This window comes from Oncorhynchus nerka, linkage group LG20 (assembly GCF_034236695.1).
Source record: "Oncorhynchus nerka isolate Pitt River linkage group LG20, Oner_Uvic_2.0, whole genome shotgun sequence".
Classification (NCBI taxonomy): Eukaryota; Metazoa; Chordata; class Actinopteri; order Salmoniformes; family Salmonidae; genus Oncorhynchus; species Oncorhynchus nerka.
The window spans coordinates 59,931,832-59,947,707 of NC_088415.1; the positions used below are offsets into that span (position 1 = coordinate 59,931,832).

The 15,876-nt window shown below is 43.7% G+C and overlaps 1 protein-coding gene across 1 annotated transcript in view; it reads right to left on the reverse strand.

Moving 5' to 3' along the window:
• LOC115102880 (sterile alpha motif domain-containing protein 10-like) overlaps positions 1-15,876 on the reverse strand; it is a 119,076-nt gene that overhangs the window by 6,786 nt on the left and 96,414 nt on the right. Inside the window, exon 4 of the mRNA XM_029623294.2 lies at positions 4,338-4,478. Coding sequence (XP_029479154.2) covers positions 4,338-4,478 — 141 coding nt within the window. The remainder of the gene's footprint in view (positions 1-4,337; positions 4,479-15,876) is intronic.

Consider the following 15,876-nt stretch of genomic DNA (forward strand, 5'->3'; position numbering starts at 1 on the left):
CTCCTTCTCTCCCCCTGTATCTCTTCTCCTGTATATCTCTCTCTGTCTCCCTCTCTCTCTGTCTTGCTCCTTCTCTCCCCTGTATCTCTTCTCCTGTATATCTCTCTCTGTCTCCCTCTCTCTCTGTCTTGCTCCTTCTCTCCCCCTGTATCTCTCCCCCTGTATCTCTCTCTGTCTCTGTCTTGCTCCTTCTCTCCCCCTGTATCTCTCTCTGTCTCCCTCTCTCTCTGTCTTGCTCTTTATCTCACCCTGTATCTCTCACTGTCTCCCTCTCTCTCTGTCTTGCTCTTTCTCTCACCCTGTATCTCTCTTTGTCTCCCTCTCGCTCTGTCTTGCTCCTTATCTCCCCCTGTATCTCTCTCTGTCTCCCTCTCTCTCTGTCTTGCTCTTTCTCTCACCCTGTATCTCTCTCTGTCTCCCTCTCTCTCTGTCGTGCTCATTCTCTCCCCCTGTATCTCCCTCTCTCTGTCTCCCTCTCTCTCATTCTCTCTTCTCCTGTATCTCTCTCTCTCTGTCTCTGTCTTGCTCCTTCTCTCCCCCTGTATCTCTCTCTCTCTCTCTCTCTCTCTCTCTCTGTCTTGCTCTTTCTCTCCCCCTGTATCTCTTCTCCTGTATCTCTCTCTCTCTGTCTCTGTCTTGCTCCTTCTCTCCCCCTGTATCTCGCTCTCTCTCTCTGTCTTGCTCCTTCGCTCCCCCTGTATATCTCTCTCTCTCTGTCTTGCTCCTTCTCTCCCCCTGTATCTCTCTCTCTCTGTCTTGCTCCTTCTGTCCCCCTGTATATCTCTCTCTCTGTCTTGCTCCTTCTCTCCCCCTGTATCTCTCTCTCTGTCTTGCTCCTTCTGTCCCCCTGTATCTCTCTCTCTCTGTCTTGCTCCTTCTCTCCCCCTGTATCTCTCTCTGTCTTGCTCCTTCTCTCCCCCTGTATCTCTCTCTCTCTGTCTTGCTCCTTCTCTCCCCCTGTATCTCTCTCTCTCTGTCTTGCTCCTTCTCTCCCCCTGTATCTCTCTCTCTGTCTTGCTCCTTCTGTCCCCCTGTATCTCTCTCTCTGTCTTGCTCCTTCTCTCCCCTGTATCTCTCTCTCTGTCTTGCTCCTTCTCTCCCCCTGTATCTCTCTCTCTGTCTTGCTCCTTCTCTCCCCCTGCATCTCTTCCCCTGTATCTCTCTCTCTCTGTCTTGCTCCTTCTCTCCCCCTGTATCTCTCTCTCTGTCTTGCTCCTTCTCTCCCCCTGTATCTCTCTCTCTGTCTTGCTCCTTCTGTCCCCCTGTATCTCTCTCTCTGTCTTGCTCCTTCTCTCCCCCTGTATCTCTCTCTCTCTGTCTTGCTCCTTCTGTCCCCCTGTATCTCTCTCTCTCTGTCTTGCTCCTTCTCTCCCCCTGTATCTCTCTCTCTGTCTTGCTCCTTCTGTCCCCCTGTATCTCTCTCTCTCTCTGTCTTGCTCCTTCTGTCCCCCTGTATCTCTCTCTCTCTGTCTTGCTCCTTCTGTCCCCCTGTATCTCTCTCTCTGTCTTGCTCCTTCTCTCCCCCTGTATCTCTCTCTCTGTCTTGCTCCTTCTCTCCCCCTGTATCTCTCTCTCTCTGTCTTGCTCCTTCTGTCCCCCTGTATCTCTCTCTCTCTGTCTTGCTCCTTCTGTCCCCCTGTATCTCTCTCTCTCTGTCTTGCTCCTTCTGTCCCCCTGTATCTCTCTCTCTCTGTCTTGCTCCTTCTCCCCGTTCTTTTCTCTCATTAATTAAGAGTCTATTGACACACTTGTGAGTCAATCTAAGTAACATAACAAATAAATCCCCATCAAAATGTGTCAGTTTAAGATAGAGATATCTGTTTAGCATGGGCTGCGTCTCAATCCACAGCATTAGCCTATGTCAGCCTTTGTCACTCCCTGACCATAGAAGCCCTTGGTTTTCTATGGTGTTGTAGGTCACGGCGTGACTAGGGGGTGTTCTAGTGGATTTATTTCTATGTTTGGGATTGAGAATGGTTCCCAATTAGAGGCAGCTGATTATTGTTGTCTCTAATTGGGGATCATCCTTTAGGTGTCCTTGTTCCCACCTGCTTTGTGGGATATTGTTTGTGTATGTGCTTGTTGCACTACGTTACTTCATGTTTCGTTGCTTGTTTATTGTTTTTGTTGAGAAGTTTCACTTTTAATAAAGATGTGGAACTCCGATCACGCTGCGCCTTGGTCCATCCATTATAACAAACGTGACAGAATATCCCACCAAGCAAGGACCAAGCAGCGTGTTCATGAGGTAAAGGAGTTTTGGACATGGGAGGAGAGTGGATGCGAGACCCTACCTTGGCGGGAGTCAGGAAGGACAGTAACGACGCCGGGGGTCGCGACCACAGAAACGACAAGATTTTTTGGGAGGGGGGGGGGGGCACATGGAGCTGTTGGCTGAACAGCGGAGAGTGCAAGAGCCCGAATGGCAGACAGTGGAGGAATTCAATGAGGGATACTGGAGAGAGGTGGAGGCGAGGAGTAGGCTGCAGCACAGGCGTGCGGAAGAGCGTGTCATCAGTCCGGTGCCACAGAAACCCCAAAGTTCTTTGCGCCTCCCCAGCCCGGTACGTCCTGTGCAGGCTCCCCGCACTCGCCCTGATGTGTGTGTCAACAGTTCCTCTGCGCCGATGCCCAGTACAGGCACAGTGTCCAGGGAAGAGCCAGAGACCGTCAGGGAGGCGATGGAGAAGTTGTGGGGGAGAGAGAGAGAGGAGAGAGATGTTGGTCAAGTGTGTTCTGCTCAACATTCGACCTGAGGAGCCTGTCAGCAGTCTGGTGAAACCTGTGCCGGCTCCCCGCACTCGCCCTGAAGTGCGTGTCAACAGTCCGGAGCCACCTGTGCCGGCTCCACGCACCAGGGTTCCAGTGCGCCTCCCCAACCCGGGACATCCTGTGCCAGCTCCCCGCACCCTTCCTTTAGTGCGTGTCAACAGTCCGGTGCCACCTGTGCCGGCTCCACACACTAGGCCGCCAGTGCGCCTCCCCAGCCCGGTACGTCCTGTGCCGGCTCCCCGCACTCACCCTGATGTGTGTGTCAACAGTTCCTCTGCGCCGATGCCCAGTACAGGCACAGTGTCCAGTACCGCTCCAAGGCCGGAGCCTTCCTCTGCGGGCGATGCCCAGTCCAGGCACGGCGGTCAGCCCGGCACCATCGCCGGATCCGGGTTCTGGGCCCGCACCAGAGCCGCCATCAACACCAGTCATCCCCCCTACCCTCCCCATTTGGTTTCAGATTTTGCGGGGGTATTGTCACGCCCTGACCATAGAGAGCCCTTGGTTCTCTACCATAGAGAGCCCTTGGTTCTCTATGGTGTTGTCGGTCAGGGTTTGACTAGGGGGTGTTCTAGTCAATTTATTTCTATGTTTGGGATTGAGAATGGTTCCCAATTAGAGGCAGCTGATTATTGTTGTCTCTAATTGGGGATCATCCTTAAGGTGTCCTTGTTCCCACCTGCTTTGTGGGATATTGTTTGTGTATGTGCTTGTTGCACTACGTTACTTCATGTTTCGTTGCTTGTTTATTGTTTTTGTTGAGAAGTTTCACTTTTAATAAAGATGTGGAACTCCGATCACGCTGCGCCTTGGTCCGTCCATTATAACAAATTGACGGACCATTCCGCATCTGCAGTGAAAGATAGCCGAGCTACAGCGGGGTTTCTAAGACCATGAAACGTCCCCAAAATCGGTCTTCTCATGAAAACATCTGTAGCATCCGAACGGTTACACTCTAAGGAAAGATGAGATTCTCACGACCACGAAGATATTCTCTGTTCTGCTCGACGACCTCGACAAGTGTCAGGGGACTCGTCTGAAGGTAACCTGGTACCAGTTTAAAAAATGAGTGGAAGTATTAAGGTAGCTTCGTGCCAACACAAAAAGGGGTTTTAATGTGTCCAAAAAACAAAAACTTTCTTATATCTCCTAGATATAGGACAGACACTTCAAAACCTTATTCCTTATGATTCATTTTTTTACTGTCTATTTTGCTAATTATGAATGTGTAATTCAATGCATTTCTATGGGCTATAGTAGTAAAGGCCAAGTTCAATATTAATTTGTTTTATACCTACAGGGTTCCTAAAATTCACAAGCAAATAGCTAAATGATACATGGTATGACCATCTTAAAACATTCTATATGATAGCTCAGTAGAACCTCCCTCTGTGTACAATGTCCGGCATTGGACAGATCTGGCTACGGACATTCACCATGTGGAAAAAAACATTAAGCACACCTTTCCATGACAGTCTGACCAGGGGAATGCAGGTGAATGGATCACTCACTCACCTCACCTCACCTCACCTCACCTCACCTCACCTCACCTCACCTCACCTCACCTCTGCTGAGCAGTTGCAGGTTGCGGACCTCTTCTCTGACTTGTAGCTGAAGGACCTGCTGTAGAACCTCCTGTCTCAGTGTCTCCTGGAAGATGCCCATCCTCTCCAACTTCTCCCCGTTCAACCTCAGCAATGCACGACCTGGAGGGAGAGTGGGGAGGGAAGAAAGAGAGATGGAGAGAGACTGTTAGAACAGGTGTAGCACATGGGGATCGCTGATTACAATCTATCAAGACATGGTTTCAGAAGGGTAGTGATCATTTTTCATGCCGTACGGACAGTGGCTCAATTTACCCTGTCCAGTGGCTCAAGCTACACCACACCTGGGTGGTGCCAAGAGACCACTTTCTTTGGACAAGCTATGGTTTCAAAACTGTAATGTTTACATTAATTCTGATTATTTCCAGGGATACACAACATCCTGAAATATATGTATCTTTGTTAGAAAGAATGATGGAGGGATTCTGAATGTATAAAATGGCTCAACCTACCCCTCTCCCCTACTGCTTGACTACAGGTAACTGCCAAAATAAAGGAGGAAATGAGGGATACAAAGTACAGTGGGGCAAAAAAGTATTTAGTCAGCCACCAATTGTGCAAGTTCTCCCACTTAAAAAGATGAGAGAGGCCTGTATGTACACTTCAACTATGACAGACAAAATGAGAAAAAATAATCCAGAAAATCACGTAGGATTTTTTATGAATTTATTTTCAAATTATGGTGGAAAATAAGTATTGTAGAATCTATGCCAAGGTGCATTGAAGCGGTTAAGGTGGCTCGTGGTGGCCCAACGCCCTACTAAGATACTTGTAGATTCTATGCCAAGGCGCATTGAAGCTGTTCTGAATCGTGGTGGCACAATGCCCTACCAAGACACTTGTAGAATCTATGCCAAGGTGCATTGAAGCTGTTCTGAATCGTGGTGGCACAATGCCCTACCAAGACACTTGTAGAATCTATGCCAAGGTGCATTGAAGCTGTTCTGAATCGTGGTGGCACAATGCCCTACCAAGACACTTGTAGAATCCATGCCAAGGTGCATTGAAGCTGTTCTGGTGACTCGTGGTGGCACAACGCCCTACTAAGGCACTTGAAAAATCTATGCCAAGGTGCATTGAAGCTGTTCTGGCTCGTGGTGGCCCAACGCCCTACTAAGATACTTGTAGAATCCATGCCAAGGTGCATTGAAGCTGTTCTGGTGGCACAATGCCCTACTAAGATACTTGTAGATTCTATGCCAAGGTGCATTGAAGCGGTTCTGGCTCGTGGTGGCACAACGCCCTACTATGATACTTGTAGATTCTATGCCAAGGTGCATTGAAGCTGTTCTGGCTCGTGGTGGCACAACGCCCTACTAAGATACTTGTAGATTCTATGCCAAGGTGCATTGAAGCTGTTCTGGCTCGTGGTGGCCCAACGCCCTACTATGATACTTGTAGAATCTATGCCAAGGTGCATTGAAGCTGTTCTGGCTCGTGGTGGCACAACGCCCTACTATGACACTTTATGTTGGTGTTTCCTTTATTTTGGCAGTTACCTGTTGTTGGGCCCAAGCTTGCTGTACAATATTGAAACCGATTCAGTCTTTCTACAAACATGCTCTCAAGGTGCTTGATAAAAAGTCCAAAAGCCAACACCATTGTAACATCCTCAGAAAGCATGAGCTAGCCTTCCGAGTTGCGCAGTTGTCTAAGGCACTGCATCGCAGTGCTAGCTATGCCACTAGAGATTCTGGGTTAAGTGGGCATTGTGTCAAGAATGGCTCACCCTCCACTTAGTGCCTTTATGAAGCAGAACATCCATGGCAGCAGATCCACAAGGTCTGTCATGAGAGGTGATGGATACTGTAGTTCCCAATAAGGAAAAGCACCTTCAGTCTGTGAGAGCTTCTCATGTCTCTTACACACTGCCGTCAGATACAGGTACCTGCGCTTACCTTTCGCGTTTTCACAAAGAACTCAAAGACATGGCTAAAGGACAATCAGGTGTGTGAACACAATCTATAGCTGTTAAGAGCTGCTTTCCATGTTGTTTGTTGCCTGTAGCTTGTGAGGTGGGTAGACACTGTCTTTTTGTTTGATTGCTTTTTAAGGTTTCGCTGTCTGTCTGCATGCTACTGTACATATCGGATCGTCAAAAGACACATCTCAAAACATATAAATGAGCCACAATCAATTTCAATAGAACGTTTGAAAAAACAGATATGATTCTGCAACCATGAACAGGAATGCTAAGCCAGAAAAATGAGTTTGGGGTCTAAAATGATGAAATATTAAAGCTTTAAACTTCTCACTAAAAGCTTCACTCATGCATACTGTAAGTTATACTTCAACCCAAAATGGTTCTCCAGTAGATAATAAAAAAAGGCTCATCCTTTGTTTTTTACCAATTAACAGATTAAAAATTAATAAACTAATAAAAAATGTAAAACTTGTCTGCCTGCCATATATTACAGATACAAATTGGCTGAAAGGAACTGGTATAAATTGAAAAATATACCAGTTTCATTTCAGGACAAACAATGTTGACAGCTGTGATAGGTGGGATGGGCTGAGAGTGGCTGAGGGGTGGGATTAAAGAGCTGAGGTCTATGGTGATAGGTGGGATGGGCTGAGAGTGGCTGAGGGGTGGGATTAAAGAGCTGAGGTCTATGGTGATAGGTGGGATGGGCTGAGAGAGGCTGAGAGGCGGGATTAAAGAGCTGAGGTCTATGGTGATAGGTGGGATGGGCTGAGAGTGGCTGAGGGGCGGATTTAAACAGCTGAGGTCTATGGTGATAGGTGGGATGGGCTGAGAGAGGCTGAGGGGGTGGGATTAAAGAACTGATGCTTGGTATTGTATTATTGTCATGTGACTGCTTATATAAAAGTACCATGTATGTCAAATGTGTAGGTGGAATGTATGTATATGTAGCAGAATGTGTAGGTGGAATGTATGTATATATAGCAGAATGTGTAGGTGGAATGTATGTATATGTAGCAGAATGTATGTATATGTAGCATAATGTGTAGGTGGAATGTATGTATATGTAGCAGAATGTGTAGGTGGAATGTATGTATATGTAGCAGAATGTGTAGGTGGAATGTATGTATATGTAGCAGAATGTGTAGGTGGAATGTGTGTATATGTAGCATAATGTGTAGGTGGAATGTATGTATATGTAGCAGAATGTATGTATATGTAGCAGAATGTGTAGGTGGAATGTATGTATATGTAGCAGAATGTATGTATATGTACCAGAATGTGTAGGTGGAATGTATGTATATGTAGCAGAATGTGTAGGTGGAATGTAAGTATATGTAGCAGAATGTGTAGGTGGAATGTATGTATATGTAGCAGAATGTATGTATATGTAGCAGAATGTGTAGGTGGAATGTAAGTATATGTAGCAGAATGTGTAGGTGGAATGTATGTATATGTAGCAGAATGTGTGTATATGTAGCATAATGTGTAGGTGGAATGTATGTATATGTAGCATAATGTGTAGGTGGAATGTATGTATATGTAGCAGAATGTGTAGGTGGAATGTATGTATATGTAGCAGAATGTGTAGGTGGAATGTATGTATATGTAGCAGAATGTATGTATATGTAGCAGAATGTGTAGGTGGAATGTATGTATATGTAGCAGAATGTATGTATATGTAGCAGAATGTGTAGGTGGAATGTATGTATATGTAGCAGAATGTGTAGGTGGAATGTATGTATATGTAGCAGAATGTGTGTATATGTAGCATAATGTGTAGGTGGAATGTATGTATATGTAGCATGTATATGTAGCAGAATGTGTAGGTGGAATGTATGTATATGTAGCAGAAGTATATGTGCATAGGTGGAATGTATGTATATGTAGCAGAATGTATGTATATGTAGCATAATGTGTAGGTGGAATGTATGTATATGTAGCATAATGTGTAGGTGGAATGTATGTATATGTACCAGAATGTATGTATATGTAGCATAATGTATGTATATGTAGCATAATGTATGTATATGTAGTAGAATGTATGTATATGTAGCAGAATGTGTAGGTGGAATGTATGTATATGTAGCAGAATGTGTAGGTGGAATGTATGTATATGTAGCAGAATGTGTGTATATGTAGCATAATGTGTAGGTGGAATGTATGTATATGTAGCAGAATGTATGTATATGTAGCAGAATGTGTAGGTGGAATGTATGTATATGTAGCAGAATGTATGTATATGTAGCAGAATGTGTAGGTGGAATGTATGTATATGTAGCAGAATGTATGTATATGTAGCATAATGTGTAGGTGGAATGTATGTATATGTAGCAGAATGTATGTATATGTAGCAGAATGTGTAGGTGGAATGTATGTATATGTAGCAGAATGTATGTATATGTAGCAGAATGTGTAGGTGGAATGTATGTATATGTAGCAGAATGTGTAGGTGGAATGTATGTATATGTAGCAGAATGTGTAGGTGGAATGTAAGTATATGTAGCAGAATGTATGTATATGTAGCAGAATGTGTAGGTGGAATGTATGTATATGTAGCAGAATGTGTGTATATGTAGCATAATGTGTAGGTGGAATGTATGTATATGTAGCAGAATGTATGTATATGTAGCAGAATGTGTAGGTGGAATGTATGTATATGTAGCAGAATGTATGTATATGTAGCAGAATGTGTAGGTGGAATGTATGTATATGTAGCAGAATGTGTAGGTGGAATGTATGTATATGTAGCAGAATGTGTAGGTGGAATGTAAGTATATGTAGCAGAATGTGTAGGTGGAATGTATGTATATGTAGCAGAATGTGTAGGTGGAATGTATGTATATGTAGCAGAATGTGTGTATATGTAGCATAATGTGTAGATGGAATGTATGTATATGTAGCAGAATGTATGTATATGTAGCAGAATGTGTAGGTGGAATGTATGTATATGTAGCAGAATGTATGTATATGTAGCAGAATGTGTAGGTGGAATGTATGTATATGTAGCAGAATGTGTAGGTGGAATGTAAGTATATGTAGCAGAATGTATGTATATGTAGCAGAATGTGTAGGTGGAATGTATGTATATGTAGCATAATGTGTAGTTGGAATGTATGTATATGTAGCAGAATGTATGTATATGTAGCATAATGTGTAGGTGGAATTTATGTATATGTAGCATAATGTGTAGGTGGAATTTATGTATATGTAGCAGAATGTGTAGGTGGAATGTATGTATATGTAGCATAATGTGTAGGTGGAATGTATGTATATGTAGTAGAATGTGTAGGTGGAATGTATGTATATGTAGTAGAATGTATGTATATGTAGCTTAATGTGTAGGTGGAATGTATGTATATGTAGTAGAATGTGTAGGTGGAATGTATGTATATGTAGTAGAATGTATGTATATGTAGCAGAATGTGTAGGTGGAATGTATGTATATGTAGCAGAATGTGTAGGTGGAATGTATGTATATGTAGCAGAATGTGTAGGTGGAATGTATGTATATGTAGCAGAATGTGTAGGTGGAATGTATGTATATGTCGCAGAATGTGTAGGTGGAATGTATGTATATGTAGCAGAATGTGTAGGTGGAATGTATGTATATGTAGCAGAATGTATGTATATGTAGCAGAATATGTAGGTGGAATGTATGTATATGTAGTAGAATGTGTAGGTGGAATGTATGTATATGTAGTAGAATGTATGTATATGTAGTAGAATGTGTAGGTGGAATGTATGTATATGTAGTAGAATGTGTAGGTGGAATGTATGTATATGTAGTAGAATGTGTAGGTGGAATGTATGTATATGTAGTAGAATGTATGTATATGTAGCAGAATATGTAGGTGGAATGTATGTATATGTAGTAGAATGTGTAGGTGGAATGTATGTATATGTAGTAGAATGTATGTATATGTAGCAGAATGTGTAGGTGGAATGTATATGTAGCATAATGTGCAGGTGGAATGTATGTATATGTAGCAGAATGTGTAGGTGGAATGTATGTATATGTAGCAGAATGTGTAGGTGGAATGTATGTATATGTAGCAGAATGTGTAGGTGGAATGTATGTATATGTAGCAGAATGTGTAGGTGGAATGTATGTATATGTAGCAGTATATGTGTAGCAGAAATATGTAGGTGGAATGTATGTATATGTAGCAGAATGTGTAGGTGGAATGTATGTATATGTGGAAGCAGAATGTAGTGTAGGTGGAATGTATGTATATGTAGCAGAATGTGTAGGTGGAATGTATGTATATGTAGCAGAATGTGTAGGTGGAATGTATGTATATGTAGCAGAATGTGTAGGTGGAATGTATGTATATGTAGCAGAATGTGTAGGTGGAATGTATGTATATGTAGCAGAAATAGGTGGAATGTATGTATATGTAGCATAATGTGTAGGTGGAATGTATGTATATGTAGCAGAATGTGCAGGTGGAATGTATGTATATGTAGCAGAATGTGTAGGTGGAATGTATGTATATGTAGCAGAATGTGAATGTATGTATATGTAGCAGAATGTGTAGGTGGAATGTATGTATATGTAGCAGAATGTGTAGGTGGAATGTATGTATATGTAGCAGAATGTGTAGGTGGAATGTATGTATATGTAGCAGAATGTGTAGGTGGAATGTATGTATATGTAGCAGAATGTGTAGGTGGAATGTATGTATATGTAGCAGAATGTGTAGGTGGAATGTATGTATATGTAGCAGAATGTATGTATATGTAGCATAATGTGTAGGTGGAATTTATGTATATGTAGCATAATGTATGTATATGTAGTAGAATGTATGTATATGTAGCATAATGTGTAGGTGGAATGTATGTATATGTAGCAGAATGTATGTATATGTAGCAGAATATGTAGGTGGAATGTATGTATATGTAGCAGAATGTGTAGGTGGAATGTATGTATATGTAGCATAATGTGTAGGTGGAATGTATGTATATGTAGTAGAATGTGTAGGTGGAATGTATGTATATGTAGCAGAATGTGTAGGTGGAATGTATGTATATGTAGCAGAATGTGTAGGTGGAATGTATGTATATGTAGCAGAATGTGTAGGTGGAATGTATGTATATGTAGCAGAATGTGTAGGTGGAATGTAAGTATATGTAGCAGAATGTGTAGGTGGAATGTATGTATATGTAGCAGAATGTGTAGGTGGAATGTATGTATATGTAGCAGAATGTGTAGGTGGAATGTATGTATATGTAGCAGAATGTGTAGGTGGAATGTATGTATATGTAGCAGAATGTGTAGGTGGAATGTATGTATATGTAGCAGAATGTGTAGGTGGAATGTATGTATATGAAGCAGAATGTGTGTATATGTAGCATAATGTGTAGGTGGAATGTATGTATATGTAGCAGAATGTATGTATATGTAGCAGAATGTGTAGGTGGAATGTATGTATATGTAGCATAATGTGTAGGTGGAATGTATGTATATGTAGCAGAATGTGTAGGTGGAATGTATGTATATGTAGCATAATGTATGTATATGTAGTAGAATGTATGTATATGTAGCATAATGTGTAGGTGGAATGTATGTATATGTAGCAGAATGTATGTATATGTAGTATAATGTATGTATATGTAGCAGAATGTATGTATATGTAGCAGAATGTATGTATATGTAGCAGAATGTGTAGGTGGAATGTATGTATATGTAGCATAATGTGTAGGTGGAATGTATGTATATGTAGCAGAATGTGTAGGTGGAATGTATGTATATGTAGCATAATGTGTAGGTGGAATGTATGTATATGTAGCAGAATGTATGTATATGTAGCAGAATGTATGTATATGTAGCAGAATGTATGTATATGTAGTATAATGTATGTATATGTAGCAGAATGTATGTATATGTAGCAGAATGTATGTATATGTAGCAGAATGTGTAGGTGGAATGTATGTATATGTAGCAGAATGTGTAGGTGGAATGTATGTATATGTAGCATAATGTGTAGGTGGAATGTATGTATATGTAGCAGAATGTATGTATATGTAGCAGAATGTATGTATATGTAGCAGAATGTGTAGGTGGAATGTATGTATATGTAGCAGAATGTGTAGGTGGAATGTATGTATATGTAGCAGAATGTGTAGGTGGAATGTATGTATATGTAGCAGAATGTGTAGGTGGAATGTATGTATATGTAGCAGAAAAGCTGTAAAAGAGCAAACCAGATATGTGTTCCCTGAAGAGGGGTTAATAAAATCCCAAATAAAAAGTGTTGCTTGTCATTCGTTGCTCATTGTCCGTCTGTGTTGACATTTTCATTATTTTTAATAACCTGCCAAGGGACTGCATTCGAAAATGAGCTGGCTGGATGTGTGAAACTCACTCCTCACTCCTTTGGGAGGGCAGTCTTGTGTGCTAGCATGGCAGAGATCCTGGGTTTGAGCCTCAGTACCAGAATCAGGAGGAATTGCGTGACATTTGTAATGTAGGCAGTGCTTTTACTTTGTGTGTGTAATGGAGTGCAGATGCGTGTGTGTGTGTGTGTGTGTGTGTGTCTCTCTGTCTCTCTCGGCCCTAACCCATCTGGACAAGAGGAATACCTATGTGAGAATGCTGTACATCGACTACAGCTCAGCATTTAACACCATAGTACCCTCCAAACTCGTGTGTGTGTGTATGCTGTTATTTATAGCTAGGCGTTAACTGTGTTTTCGCTGCTTTACCCACGAGTCGTTGAATTAATGACAGCGAGCAGGACAGCTCGGTGAGGTTTATTCAGCCAGATGATTTACTGAGGGTGTCTCAACTAGAACACCAAGGTGTTGGACTCCCAGGGCCACACACATTTAACATACCATTAATCACAGTAAGCATCCGCTTTACACAGGGAGAGAGAGGGGATGACAAACACACACACAGAAACACAAGAGACCAGAGATGACACATGCGTTATACACACTTCTGAACGGTAGGGGATTGTCCTTCAATCATTGAGAGAGAGAGAGAGAGATTATTAGTCCAGGAAAGATGATTCCCTAGACACCAGGTGTAAAAGTTCTGGTGTCCTACAACTGACAGTGCAATGCAGCTACTCAGTCAGACCAGGATTGACACCCCTGACAACATCATCATCCACACTGGCACAAACCACCTTCATGCCAAAGGTGAAAATGTATCTGGAGCAGTGAGAAGAGTGTCAAAACTGGCACAAGCTATGTTCCCAACAACCAATATAGTTCTGTCCACCCTCCTACCAAGAAAAGACTTCCCAGGAAAGTTGATCGACAAAATAAATCAACAGATCACAGTGGACTGTGCCTCACTGCTCAACGTCAGAACGGCTCACCACCCCATTCTGACATGTCAACACTTATATGATAATATACATCTTGATCAGGACAGTATCAGAACATTTGCCAAGGACCTAAAAGATGCAACACTTGGCAGGGACCCACACAGCCATCACCCCAGCAACAGAGGTCCCCCGCCCCACCTTCTGAAACAACAGTACATCCACGATCCCCAGGAGAAAAGAGCCAGTATTACAACACAGCTCTACTATACCAGGCCCAACACAGCACAGATTTACCAGACCAGACCCGCCTCAGGACAGCACGACTAAATCCGTCCCATGACAACACAGCTCTACTAGACCTGTCCCATCACAACACAGCTCTATTAGACCCAGCCCCTCACAACACAGCTCTACTAGACCAAGCCCATCACAACACAGCTCTACTAGACCAGCCCCTCACAACACAGCTCAACTAGACCAGACCCACCAGAACACAGCTCTACTAGAACAGGCCCATCACAAGACAGCTCTACTAGACCAGGCCCATCACAACACAGCTCAACTAGACCATGCCCATCACAACACAGCTCTACTAGACCAGGCCCATCACAACACAGCTCAACTAGACCAGGTCCAATACAACACAGATTTACCAGACCAGACCCGCCTCAGGACAGCACGACTAGACCCGTCCCATCACAACACAGCTCAACTAGACCAGGCCCATCACAACACAGCTCTACTAGACCAGGCCCAACACAACACAGATTTACCAGACCAGACCCGCCACAGGACAGCACAACTAGACCTGGCCCATCACAACACAGCTCTACTAGACCCAGCCCATCACACACAGCTCTACTAGACCCAGCACATCACAACACAGCTCTACTAGACCTGGCCCATCACAACACAACTCTACTAGACCTGGCCCATCACAACACAGCTCTACTAGACCTGGCCCATCACAACACAGCTCTACTAGACCTGGCCCATCACAACACAGCTCTACTAGACCTGGCCCATCACAACACAGCTCTACTAGACCTGGCCCATCACAACACAGCTCTACTGGACCTGGCCCATCACAACACAGCTCTACTAGACCTGGCCCATCACAACACACCTCTACTAGGCCAGGCCCATCACAACACAGAGCGCTAAGAACCTTGGCGTGATCCTGGACAACACCCTGTCGTTCTCAACTAACATCAAGGCGGTGGCCCGTTCTTGTAGGTTCATGCTCTACAACATCCGCAGAGTACGACCCTGCCTCACACAGGAAGCAGCGCAGGTCCTAATCCAGGCACTTGTCATCTCCCGTCTGGATTACTGCAACTCGCTGTTGGCTGGGCTCTCTGCCTGTGCCATTAAACCCCTACAACTCATCCAGAACGCCGCAGCCCGTCTGGTGTTCAACCTTCCCAAGTTCTCTCACGTCACCCCGCTCCTCCGCTCTCTCCACTGGCTTCCAGTTGAAGCTCGCATCCGCTACAAGACCAACGGACAGCTCAGTACCTCCAGGCTCTGATCAGGCCCTACACCCAAACAAGGGCACTGCGTTCATCCACCTCTGGCCTGCTCGCCTCCCTACCACTGAGGAAGTACAGTTCCCGCGCAGCCCAGTCAAAACTGTTCGCTGCTCTGGCCCCCAATGGTGGAACAAACTCCCTCAGGCCAGGACAGCGGAGTCAATCACCACCTTCCGGAGACACCTGAAACCCCACCTCTTTCAGGAATACCTAGGATAGGATAAAGTAATCCTTCTCACGCCCCCCCTTAAAAGATTTAGATGCACTATTGTAAAGTGGCTGTTCCACTGGATGTCTTAAGGTGAACGCACCAATTTGTAAGTCGCTCTGGATAAGAGCGTCTGCTAAATGACTTAAATGTAATGTAAATGTAAACACAGCTCTACTGGACCTGGCCCATCACAACACAGCTCTGACTACTACTCCAGGGTCGGACAGAACACTGTCCTTCAGGGAAGTAGACCACATGATGCAGTCCACACCATGTATCAGTCAGATCATCAGCCTACATATGCTGAGGTAACTTCTGGCAGAAGGCGCCAACTACTGCAACTAATATGCAGACTACTGAGCTAGACAGTCCCTTTAATTCACACACACACACACACACACACACACACACACACACACACACACACACACACACACACACACACACACACACACACACACACACACACACACACACACACACACACACACAGGGTTGCAGATTGCATTGTACTTATTTTATGTGCAATCTTATTCCATTCTTATTCATTTGT